The sequence below is a fragment of the Dipteris shenzhenensis genome, chromosome 28, assembly GCF_047967505.1.
Source record: "Dipteris shenzhenensis isolate YYH24624 ecotype China chromosome 28, Dip_SZ_1.0, whole genome shotgun sequence".
Lineage (NCBI taxonomy): Eukaryota > Viridiplantae > Streptophyta > Polypodiopsida > Gleicheniales > Dipteridaceae > Dipteris > Dipteris shenzhenensis.
Genome location: NC_141623.1, coordinates 48,511,661 through 48,524,682, shown reverse-complemented (window position 1 = coordinate 48,524,682; position 13,022 = coordinate 48,511,661). Strand labels below are relative to the sequence as shown.

The window sequence follows — 13,022 nt, the reverse complement described above, 5'->3', positions numbered from 1 at the left end:
CAGTCAATGCAAGGGCTAGGGATATGAATTCTACTTAAGCTAAACCACCAATTCAATGTTATAAATGCAAACAACCTCACAAGGCAAGTGAATGTCCATACAGGAATGAACTCGGACAACCAATCATGTGCTATGGATGCCAAGGCAACCATTATTACAAGGATTGTCCTTATAGAACCAATGCTCAAGTGCAATTACAAGCACCACAAGCACCCCCAACACTAAACATGCCGTTATGCAGTGGGTGTGGTGTTGAACATTTGTACAAGGATTGCCCAAAGAGAAGACCTGCAACTTCAACTAATGACCAAAAGAAAACTAGTCTTAATCTTTTAGGAGTTGAGAGGGGACGCGTAGCCCACATACCCTTGAATGCCTTGACAACATTTCAAGCTCAAGCTATGAGGCAAGAGTTGAGAAAGCATGAAAAAGAGAAACATGGTAGCACATCTCAGGATCCAGAACCCCAACCTAAGACCAACAAGAAACATGCGACCAAGGTAGCGAAGGGTAAAGATTGAGTAATTGTGCAAAGTGGGCCAAAAGAAGAGACAACTACTTGTGAGGAAACGAAAATGGCTGCAAGTGAGATTAGTGAAAAGAACCCACAAGTAAACTGAAAGCCGCAGAATGTACAAGCTAAGGGAGAGCCTAGACCACGTACTCCATCGAATGAATATCCGAATCCGACAGTAGAGATGGAATGGCTAGCGCAGGCAAAGGCCCTTATAGCGGAATATGAGCAAAAGGAGAAGGCTCAAAAAAAGCCCTTATAGCAAAATATGAGCAAAAGTAGAAGGCAAAGGCCCTTATAGCGGAATATGAGAAGAAGGAGAAGGCTCAGTAAATAACTCAAAGTATCAGGGACACTGCATTTCCTAATCACTTACCTTACCCACAACCTAGACCACCACTGAGAATACCTTCAGTTGTGAAGGAGGAAAGTCATGTACACTCTTCAAGCAATAGTTCATTTTTAATGGACAGGATGTTCAAAGAAGATCCAGGAATGAAGCATCTAGAAGAACAAGGACCAAGACCTCGATTTGCATTCAATTTTGATGGTAGAAGGTCCGACGCAATCACAAGACCCGGTGGACTGAGAGATGTCACAAGACTATCTACATTTCTCTCCAGCGAGGTCAAAATGCCTATAACATCATTATTGAAAGGAAATCCAATGCTTTGGTATGATTTCTGTGTTAGAACAAATTGATATTATGGACATAGCCCATGGTCTAGACATTATTGATTGTAGGATTGTGTGTGAAGTTGTGTGAGCATCTGAGGTAGGTGTGTCAAGGTGGTGCCCATGGCATGCCTACACTCCAGCATGGTGCCCTAGCACCCACGGCATGGCTGCGCAGAGGCTGGTTTCTCGAGACTCAGCTTGCTATCAAAAAATGGGCTCTGTCATGCAAATTTTTGGGTTTTTGCACCTGTGTGATTTGCCACAAGGGTGCCTAGAGGTCTATTCATCCCTACTATAACAAAAGAAACACAAACAAACAACAAAAAAGAAAGATATGGGGGGTTTTTGAGACAATGGCCTATCACATCAAATTCATGACTATGACCTTCCAATGCCTCTAATTTGACAAGGACACGTGATTTGACCCTACACTTTTCGTAGCAATCAACTCACCAATGTATTCAACACACGTATGCAACAAAAACATTAAAAAAATGCCCAAATCAGCTCCTATTCTACTCGCCCCTAAGGCTCCTACTCCACAACCAGCCTATCCATGCTAGTCATTTCAAGGTGGCAACAACATACAACTCTATCTATTTACCCAATCCAAAACCAGCCCCTTGAAAATTCAGCAATTAAACAAAACCAAACTGCGAGTTCCTTTAATGGGCTCACAATCCAATCTATTTTTCCTTTGCTCTTTGCTCATTTCCACTTCATGGAAGACTCTACACATTGCACTATTTCTCTGTATTTGTTTGTTGTATATTGATTGTGCCCTTGTGGAGTGGTTGAGTGCAAGCCATGTTACAGCATCATGGGAATTCTTCAACTTTTCTTGGGGGCTTGTTATTTGGTGATTATACAAAGCTCTCTTAATAATAGCTCCACAGCCATCATGCTCCCCCTTGCCATGATGGCTAGACCCAAAAAAATTCCACTTCATGTTTGCACCAGTCAAGGTTTTGAACCTTGAAATGAAGTAGAATCTACGGGCTGATTTGAATTGAGTGAACGCCCCATCAGATTACACCCAATGTTCTTTTACATTTGCTTGTAAATGGGGGTCATTGTTTTTTAGCCATTCCCAATGCAATAGAAACACATGCTGTACAAATAAGTGTCATGTTCCCTGTCGTCTAAATTGGTATGTGCGTTGCACTAACCTGGCCTCTTGTGAGTCCGCAACAAGATTGGCATCAGTCATAGAAGAATCAAGCACATGGTTGTACATTATATGCACTAGAATTGTTATCTGCTTGTTGTGCCAATGAGCACTTTGGATCTCATCTTGTTCCTGAAATTAGTAATTCTCTACAAAATCTATGATAGACGCAATTGTGTCATGTGGAAAATTAGCAAGACACGTCCTGAATTACTTATCTTGCCAGCTGGTCGTGAAATTGTGAAGCACATATTTTGGGATAGACTTAACCATGTGATCTTTAACTCCCTTGGCTGAGTGCTCTTATACGACAGTAGCCATCTCTTTTTGTCGGATCCTTCAACATTGCCCATTTCAAATCTCTTCAATTTTAGAGCAGGGCTTCCTTCCCTCATTTCATTTGGACAGATATTAAACAACTTTTTCACACCACAATCTTGGCATGTACTACAAATGCATTCAATGCGGTGCCACTCATGATCTGTAGGCTTTGGACAATAACGATGGCTCCCACATAGACCTTAGGGTGCCAAACTTGCTCTCCCTTGCAATACATGAGGAGGATCCAAGTGGCTTGCAATTCACACATTCATCTGGCAAACATGGTCTATTCAATGCAGTGCCACTCACAGTCTGTAGGCTTTGGACAGAACGATGGTCCCACATAGACCTTAGGGTGCCAAATTTGCTCTCCCTTACGATACATGAGGATCCAGGTGGCCTATAAACCATGCATTCATCTAGCAAACATGGGATATCACCATGGAGCAATCTTCCAACAGGAGCACATCTCAATTCATTCAATGCTTGCTGGGCCAGATCAAAGTCGTGTTGTTTATTTCTATTCCAACCACATAGCTGGTTTTACACCAAAACTAGCTCGATGGTATGTTGCATGATGTTCCTACCACTGGGCCGGTTTAGTACAATCACTTTAGAATTGGAAAAATTGAAACTAAAACATTTGCTTGGAACAAGATCCTTTACACAATCTGCTACACAATATCAAAAAAGGACATTGCGAACTATATTGTTGTTTGACCTGATCAAGCTCGATGGTGTGTTGCATGATGTTCCACTTCCAACTACCGGGCAATCACATTAAGAACATCAAAAAAAATTTATTACATGCATTAAGAACATCAAACAAATCAATTACACACATGAAGAACATCAAAACAAATCGATTACACACATTAAGAACATGAAACAAATCAATTACACACATTAAGAACATCAATTGACACCATTGAGGATGAGTATGTCGTTCGTGAGGCCGGGGATGATGGATTGATACTCATTAAGAGCAGTGCTATCATCGAGATCAATTGTGGAAAGATTACCAGCAACTCTTTGAATTCTTGCTAGAGCGCCATCAGTTTTACAATGGGTGAATTTTACAAGTTTAACCCAATCATTGAAGGAGAGGGTTTTGATGAGTAGAGGGGAGTTTTTTGCCAAAGCATTAAGATCATGAGTCCTGATAAATGAAAAGAATTCAAACACTTGAAAGCATGAGAGTATTGCTTAAGAAGCGGGAGAGGGAGTAAGCAGTCGGTTGTTGAGAGTCTTTGCCTGTAGTGAGACATCCTAGGACTGTTTCCGTAAAGGAGGGGAGAAGAGGAAAAAACAAGTTAGATAAAGGAGTTAAAAAGCCAAAAAGTGGCCTTGATGACTTAAACAAACTATGTGCAACTGTCCAAAGTTGCAGGGGAAAGTGTGTGTGTGTAGTAGACATTAACAACACCCCTTTTATAGTGAAAAGTAGACAAATTTGGAGTGAAAAAAGAGAAATGTTTTAATAGAAATACTTTGCAATAAACTCAATTATATTGCTCTTTGTTTCTATTCCACCATGTTGATTTAGGACAAGCACATAATAGGTCTTTGACTCGAACTAGCTCGATGGCATGTTGATATTTATTTTTGTTCCAACTATATAACTAGTGTTACCAGCTCGGTGGTATGTTACATGATGTTCATACCACTGGGTTGGTTGGGCTAGTTTAGGATAGTCACTTTAGAATTCAAACAACTAGAACTAAGCAAAGACAACCACACCGTTGGTTAGGAAATCCACTAACTTGCATTGAGTCAAGCAAGTGTATGATGTGCTCCATAGATTTTTCGATTATGGATCGTCCTGCATTATTTTTACTGTGCATTCACCCGCTGGAGCCACATTGGACCTTCCGATTGACAAGATCTTTGACGTTGTGTGCCCAAGCCATTTCCTCTGTGTTTCAGGGGATATCGGCATAGCTCTTCCTTGTTCCTTGACCACGCTGAGTCAACTTTCCTGTCTCACAGCCTCTGTCTGCTTCTCTTGCAAGCCATGGCGAGCTACATGTTGCCATTGACACCATGGCCACAATCAGTCCAGAATACACCTAGAGAAGCTAACTGGTGAGGCAAGCAAAGAATAGAAGATAACTTACCCGAAAGAAGACAGTGGCAAACCAAAGTCTGCACAAGGTCACATCGAGGTGTGTGTGGGTTGCAAGTCGTTTGCAGGGTATGTCACCCTTTTTGCAGCTAGCTAATCTAAGCTGTGTACCCCTTTCACTTTCTGTAGCCCATCTCTCAAGTTGGATAGCAACGTCTCTTGTGCATGCAACTCCTGAGGTGTTGGCAGGGTTGTCACTTGTTGACGCAAGCATGGTATTCATCTAAATGGCCTAATGTTGCTTTCGAGAATTCTCCCACCAATCGATTGATGACAGGTCATGTTCTTCACTCTGAGGGATTGATTCAAGTGTGTCCATCTGCAATCGCTTCGTGCTTCTACTCTGCAAGGAGTCTTCTATCTTCTCATTCTTTCTCCCTCCGCATGCGTTGCAAAAGTGTCTTTCGTTGCCTCTTTGAGCTTGTTTCTTCATTCGTGCCATTTCTTGCCTCCTCTTGCAATCTTTTCCTTATGCCTTGACTAGGCTTTTCAGCTTTCCTATCTTGCCACCTTTGTCTGGTTATCTTGCAAGCCATGGAGAGCTGCATATTACCATTGCCATGGAGATGATGAGTCAGAGTCTAGCTAGCTCATGGGGTGAGCAAATCAAAGAAGATAGAGACCACCGAGCTGGTGAGGTGAGCAACGCAATGAGGACATAGACCACCAAGGTGGTGAGGTGAGAAAGGCAAAGAATACAACTTACGAGGGTGAAGAAGACAATGCCAGACCAAATCATGCAGCTTGCAGAGGGGGGGACAAGCTGTACATTGCCGTTGCCATTGTCATGGAGATGACCAAACAAAGCAAAGAAAACAAAGCAAAGAAAAGATGAATGCAATACTTACCTTGCAAGGTGAGATCTGGGAGGTTCTGACACAGTCGACTGCATTGTGGCAGGGGTTATGTACTTTATTCCAAACATTCGCCAGAGCGGGATGTGTGAAAATTCAAAAGTCCACAGGATATCAAAATTTTCCGCCACCGTGGTTTCCCCCCTTGGTGATACGCATAAGCAAATTCTTGCCCCCAAGCAAGTGCAATGTGACCTAAAATGCTTCAAAATACTAGTAGGACAAATAGCATGCGATCAGATTTGATGGTGTACATTGTGAAATAGAAATGACCTTTGACATGCTTATGAGTGACATAGCAAGGAATTGGAGGGAAAAAAAAGCAATGCAAATTTGTAAAAAGTGATGAAGTTATTAATAGATCTTTGTACATGGAAAAATTGCACATTTTCAAATTCTTCCATTCTAGGGTGATTTAAGACACAAATAGCCCCAACTCTCATGCATTAAGGTCACATTCCACTAGTCCCACTAGTGTGGATTCCATTTTTTCAATCCATTTCGGTTTTCAACAAGCCAAGAAAAAGTTATGGAGCATGATCTCAAATGGGTATGCAAAATTTTAGCACAGCATTGGAGGCCCCTTAAACCATACCAAATGTTCTCAATTGGATGTGGACCTATGGTTGAGGAGATGCTCACGTATTGTACTTTAGGATGACTACTTGGTTGCATGTATGTGTAGAACAAGTTTTTGATGTTTTTGCATAAATTGTTACTAGTATGTCACCCGCGCGTTGCTTATGGTAGTTGTGAAATGATCTTGTCATCTCATGATTTCATGACGATAGGAACATTAGCAACATTTCTATTGCAACATCCAATGAGACATGGGGCTAATAGTATACAAAGGAGTAATTGTAAGTTACTTTTGGCAATAAGTGTACAATTTATTTCACTAAAAACTTTGTGTAAGGGAGAGTCATCTAATCGAGTTGCATGTTTACTTTCATAGCTTCCAAGGATTGTAAAACAATGGCTATTTGTCACTTGGCCCTCCTCTGCCAACTCCCATATGTCAGGACACGCTACCTTGTGTTGTCACTCCATAACCAATGCTGTCATCCAGTCTCTTGGGTTCTCCTCCACCTAAAACCCATCTGTTGGTGGTTAGCTCTATTAAACAAATATCAATGCTAGATTAAAAAAGTCGACCTCCTTGCCATGGTTGTCCATAAAAGTTGTCCATTAATGAATTGGGTTGCCAAAGCTAACACATTTATACGGTAAAAAGTTATCAAGCTCACATACAAAACATATACTTTCTCCATGGGTTTAGTCACATGGCCTTCATTAATTACTAAATCATCAATTGTGGTTTTTCAAATTGCTTTCAGTAGACTATTTTATTCTTAGCGCACAATCTTGACGAAAGCTGCAATTGGCAACTTTGATGTCAAGCTTGTCATTATCAGAATTGTGGAGAACTTTGATGAGCATTGGTGGTAGTTGTTCTCACAATCTCAAGATTTTGCAGTCACATTTGGGATAGTGCCTCAGTTTCATGGTGCCAAAGAAGTTTTCTTATCTGACCACGTAGGCGTTCAAATTGCTAACATGATTGAAGGGAAATGCTACATATACACACCTTTAAAGGCTACACTCAATTGAAGATTGTGGTGCCAGAAGACTATTTTTGCCAATTCAAATAGAAAGCAACCACTGGAGTTTTCAAGCGCAAGAAAGTGACTATCTGGAAAAGAAAGAGAGACATCATCCTATCCACGATATAACCTTGGCAAAAATTTAATACTGATATGTTCCAAACTTTGATATTTTTCTCACTTCCCATGCATTGCAATCATAGAAGCACTCGTGATCGCTCAGCTTCAACCTTTTTGCTTTTCCTATGCATGGCAATCACGGAAATTACATGAAATTCAAACCCAAACTATGTTTTTGTAGACAAAGTCAATCTTTGCGTTGAACGTTGCATAGATGATCACAATCTAATAACCGAAGTCATGCGCATTGTGGCCGATAAGCTTCAGCAACAGTTCACTAGCCCTCACCATCCTGATTGTAACGGTTTAATCGAACATCTCAACCGCACCCTCAAATCGATGTTAGCCATGTACATCGACTCCAACCGCAGCCTACAACAAAACCTTACAAGAATTGACACATCTCAGCCCATTCGAAGCCCTATATGGTCGACCACCCACATTCCCCCCGGAGGTTGGGCTCGTAGATACTAGCCAACTCAAACACAAGGATGCCAAGCAATGGGTTGACTACCTCAAGGATGTCCTCGTCTTCTTACACTAGAACTCAGTTGCACATCTCAAACACGCACAAGCAAAGCAATAACGACTGTACAATCGACACCATTGCCCTACGTCTTTCTCCCACGGTGACATGGTGATGCTTCACTTCCCAACCCGCCAAAAAGGCTTAGCCAAGAAGTTCCTCGCCAAATGGGTTGGTCCTTACAAAGTGCTCAAACCAGTTGGCAAAAATACATATGTGCTTCAATGTTGTGACCCCACTCGATGCAAAACCTACCCCACAGCACACATCGCATGCATCGAACCATTTTTTGCATGCGCTCTCTCCATTTCTAAGGGTAAAGACGTGACGACGTGGTCACAACCACGTAACGATGAGCGCACCACCTTTGTAACCAACCCCCATCCTAGATTATTGGCCATGCATAACAACCTGTACGTCGCCTTGATAAGCATGTAATACACAGTGGTGAGGGCAGATGTATTTGCCCATTTCCATCTCTCTTTCGTGTCGTTTTGTTCTTGCCAACCTTTTCGTCGTCTAGAGTCCGTTACGCTATCCAACTGCATGCCATGCTTGCAACGTCCAGAAAGAAAGAAGCTCCTTGTGTTTCCCATGTGGCAGAGGGGAGTATACTTAATACATATTAAGATAAGATAAGATAAGATAAGAAGATATATATATGTATATATGTATATATATATATGCATATGTATATATCTATATGTATATGTATATATAGATAGATAGATAGATAGATAGAGAGAGAGAGAGAGAGAGAGAGAGAGAGAGAGAGAGAGAGTTTTCAAGATAAGAGTAGTAGGAAAGAAGGAGCTTACAATTATCCGCGCTTTTCGTAGTGGCAGTTAGAGCTTAACCAAGGGTTTTCATAGAGATATTTAGATTTATAAATAACACTTAAAATTTTATTCCTTGAAATCAAAGACATTTAAGCTCCCACCTTGAAATCCGGACTTTGTAAGATACTATGTTGAACAACTAAGATGGGTGGAGAATGACATCTATCCCATGGTGAACCATACAAATGCAAAGCTGGCACGTGTAAAGTGTAGAGGTGCTAACAAAGCAAAATGCCCTGCACACTGCACATGCACAGCTAGTGTCTCATTTTCTGAATCCGTGATGTCTTCAGACAGTGTGCAGGTCTTATCTACATGGATGAGCATGTTTGGCATGCGAGTCCTTATCGCCCTCAAGGAGAAGGGCGTCCTCCTTTACGAGTATCATGAGGAGAATCTCAGTAGCAAGAGTCCCCTCCTCCTCTCTTGCAACCCCATCCACAAGAAAATCCCTGTTTTGATCCACAATGGGAAGTCCGTCTGTGAGTCCCTCGTCATCGTTCAGTATATCGACGAGGCTTGGCCTTTGGAAGGCAAGTCTTTCCTCCCCAAGGATCCATATGAACGAGCTGTGGCGCGCTTCTGGGCGGACTATGCGGATAAAAAGGTGAGCAGGGGTGAGTCTGATTAAGAATCATTTTGGGAATTGGGTTATAAGAATCACTTTGGGAATTGGGTTATGCATCTGATATATGTATCGTGAATGTTCCAGTGCTACGATGCGGGGACTCGCATCATTAGAAACCCCGAAGGAGAGCTGCGAGAGCAAGCCAAGAGGGATTTCACGGATTTCTTCATCACACTAGACGGTGCACTGCGTGATGTGGCAGATGGGAAGCCTTACTTCGGAGGAGATAGCATAGGTCTGGTGGACATTGCCTTTGCTCCTTTCATTTCATGGTTCATAATATTCGAAGTGCTGGGCGGTTACAAACACCCGGACGACAAGCAATGTCCTCATCTGAACGCATGGATCAAGCGGGTGGTGGAGTATCCCAGCGTGAAGGAAACGTTGCCGCCTCCAGAGAAATTTTTGGAATTCGTCCAGTCCAAGATCAGAGAGAAGACCATAGAAGCTGCACATCACAGCTCTAACTCAAAGCTTACAGATAGGGCTGCAAAATAAGGCTAGCAATTTAAGATCGTTACATATCTTTACGACTCAGTTGTTGTGGCATTCCAATATGGCTGTATTAGGCTGAAGTGTCAACAATGAATCATGCGTGTGAATGATTCATCTAAGGCCATTTGAGTGGCGATGGCTATAACTACTGGAAGATAAATAAAGATGAGGGAAGCGTTCAAGGGCAGGCCTTCTGGAGCTGTAGTAGGAGTTTCTCAATTACCTTGTGTTGCTTGTCTGAAGTGTCTCTTTGCTTAATTATGATCTTGGTGGACATGCTTCCTAGTCATCGTACGATTGTCGTGTTTCATTTCCTTTGCAATCATCAGGATTACTTCCTTGCGTAATTTGGCAGGAGACTTTCGTATTTCAAGTGTGCCCACCGTTTCAACTTGTTTCACAGTATCAGAATTCTCTAACAATTCACAATTCGTGGATCGGCAATTTCCAATTACTGAATCTGAATTCTTGAAAGATCGACCATGATACAGAAAATGGTCAGCGACAGGTGAATTAGTTCAGAAATTCATCACATTTAACATTCCCCCTGTTCATTATGCAAAAGTTTGCCCGGAACTGTTTGTTTATTGGTTTAATTGAGGAAGACATATATCACTAGCTTGGTACTTAACTAAATACCGCAACTATATAAATTACACACATAGACGAGTACACCCCACACATTCAAAAAGACATGAAATACATACATAGAAATGACACATTAATAAAATATACTTACAAACTAATCTTTAACATTTGTGGCAATGCATCTCTCTCTCTCTCTCTCTCTCTCTCTCTCTCTCTCTCTCTCTCTTTCTCATCACATGCACTAGCAAAAGTGTGTGCATCTACGTCTACTTCAATTTTAACACTTAATCTACGTGTGCATAAACCCTTGTTTCATTAAGTTACTACACACTCAAACATGAGCAAAGAAGAAACACACATGTGCAAGTGTGTAGATATAACATGACGTGTACACATAAGCAAGTATAGACACAAAAAAGTTTAGCATACATACATTTCAAAGTATACATGTAGCAATAATAAAAAATATATTACATTACATTATGCATAAACATTTTCCATAAAACAGACAAAATAATATAATAACATAGATCACCTACTTGATGAAACAAAAGAGTCCAATGGGGAGTGCTCATAGTCTAGAGGCCTGATGATGGACCACCTACGAAGAAACCATCCAAAAAAAGAACATAAGATCAAGTGGGAAATATAATATATCTATGCAAATTCAAACATTAGGGGAAATTTGGAGTAAAAACGGGCCCTTTTGATTAGGGGCTAATCTATACAAAGTTTAAGAATCCACCAATGAGGAGGCTCCAGCATTTAAAATATGAGTGGAACCATCCTTGGCCTCTCATCGGTGGATAGGCATGTCACCCTACAACTAGGCCTACAACTTGGCTCCCACTCTCACATGCATCTTGTCTTTTTGTGCCCCATCCCCATCCCTCTTGGCTTTTTGTACCCCACCCCTTGGCATTTACTCCCCTCAGCCCAACAATTGAGTCTCGCGGGTCTTTCCCCCCAAAAAAATTGCATTTTTTGAAATTTTTTCATAAACACCCCAAAACCTCCCAAAAGACCTCCCAAACCACTCCCATGCAGCCAAGCTTATGTCTTGGGTTACGATGCAACCCTCCACAATAGGTCCACATAAGGTTCCAAGAAAGGATTGCACGAATAAGCTGAAGCATTAAAAAGGACACATTCTTGGTTTTGTGAATACATGAAATGGAATTGGAGCAAGGTTTCAACATGTGTAGATGGCATGAGATTTGTGCTTGGATTCTTCCCTTTGAGCTCACTTTCCTCCTAATTGTGAGTACACTCTATTGTTTATTGTGTTATGTTGCTATATATCTTATTGCTTGTTTCTTTGATTCATTCAATGCATGTTTTCTCAATATGGGTGTTCTGAGGAGATATAGTGTGTGGGTGAGAGAGAGAGAGAGAGAGAGAGAGAGAGAGAGAGGGATTCCGCTTGGCTATTTTGCATATATATTTCCTTCCACAAAGAATTAAACCCCAATCTTTGAAGAGTCTAACACGAACATTTCAAGCTTTCCATTGCGACATAGGAGAGATAATGTTTGTAGGGCAGAGTGTTGCCTCCTTAGTCAATTTACGTATCTACTTTCTAAATGCAAGCTACAAAGTGCTACGTAGAGATGGAGCATACAGAAGCATTTGCTCACTTCCACCTCTGGCATTTGACAACGTAGAATGGCCTATCGTAACCCTTTCACTATCACTATAGATGAATTTAGGATGCGGATGAATAAGGATATCCAAGCATCCATAATGTTCACATTTGGTTCAAAGTCCATTGGTGTCAGTTGGTTCATGTTGAGTTCAGCATTTGTTTATTTTTTAAGTCGGTCTTAATACACATAGAGAGTCGATGAGCTCTATGCTATTTTTGATTGCGAGATTCACATGGATGTGACGATGCAGAAGCACCGTCACATCTTTGCAGAAGCACTTGATTTCATGGATGGCTATATCAGCCAATTTTGTGTTCAAATTGGTCTAAATAAGTCCCGTTGGGTGCCATGCAATTTATTCCTTGATTGTCACAGGCGAGATAGAATTTGTGAAGTCTTGTCAAACAAGCACTTTTGATATTTTCAGCCCGCAAAGCACAAGAATTGCACTTGCAGCAGCACGGCTCTAAGTTCATCTCAGTAGAAATGACATTTTGTGTTATTTTGTTAGAAATGGAAGACCAAAGAGCTTGCACCATGGGAGATACTTCGGAGAATATAGATGCCAGAGAGGCAACACAACTCTACGAAGAAGGGTGAAAAAAAGTGCAGACTCAGCACATGAAAGGAGCACATGAAATTGACGGGATGGTACACGGGCTTCAGTGCTTCAGAGTTTGACTCTCGCATCCATGTTCCGCGGCATCCTGATACGCTCCAGTTCCCCAGCTTGGCACCAGAGCTTCGTCCCCTCATTAGGGATATGGGTGAGTATTTTGGGTGGGTCATGCAGGATACATTTGTTGATGCTATGTCCGCCACAGGTGTTCCTCGGGTTCGAGTGGCGGTGCTCAATCCTGCCAGTCTTCCCTAAGAGCCCGAGATAGTGACAGATGTTGGGATTGTCACTAAGAGT

At 41.6% G+C, this 13,022-nt stretch overlaps 1 protein-coding gene across 1 annotated transcript; it reads left to right on the top strand.

The window, feature by feature from the left end:
- Positions 1-8,981: 8,981 nt before the first annotated feature.
- On the top strand, positions 8,982-10,054 carry LOC147883655 (putative glutathione S-transferase parC). Its single transcript, XM_087399393.1, has 2 exons — positions 8,982-9,356; positions 9,462-10,054. The coding sequence occupies exons 1-2, from the start codon at positions 9,033-9,035 to the stop codon at positions 9,873-9,875; spliced, it is 738 nt and encodes a 245-aa protein (XP_087255519.1). The 5' UTR covers positions 8,982-9,032; the 3' UTR covers positions 9,876-10,054.
- The last annotated feature ends 2,968 nt before the right edge of the window (positions 10,055-13,022 follow it).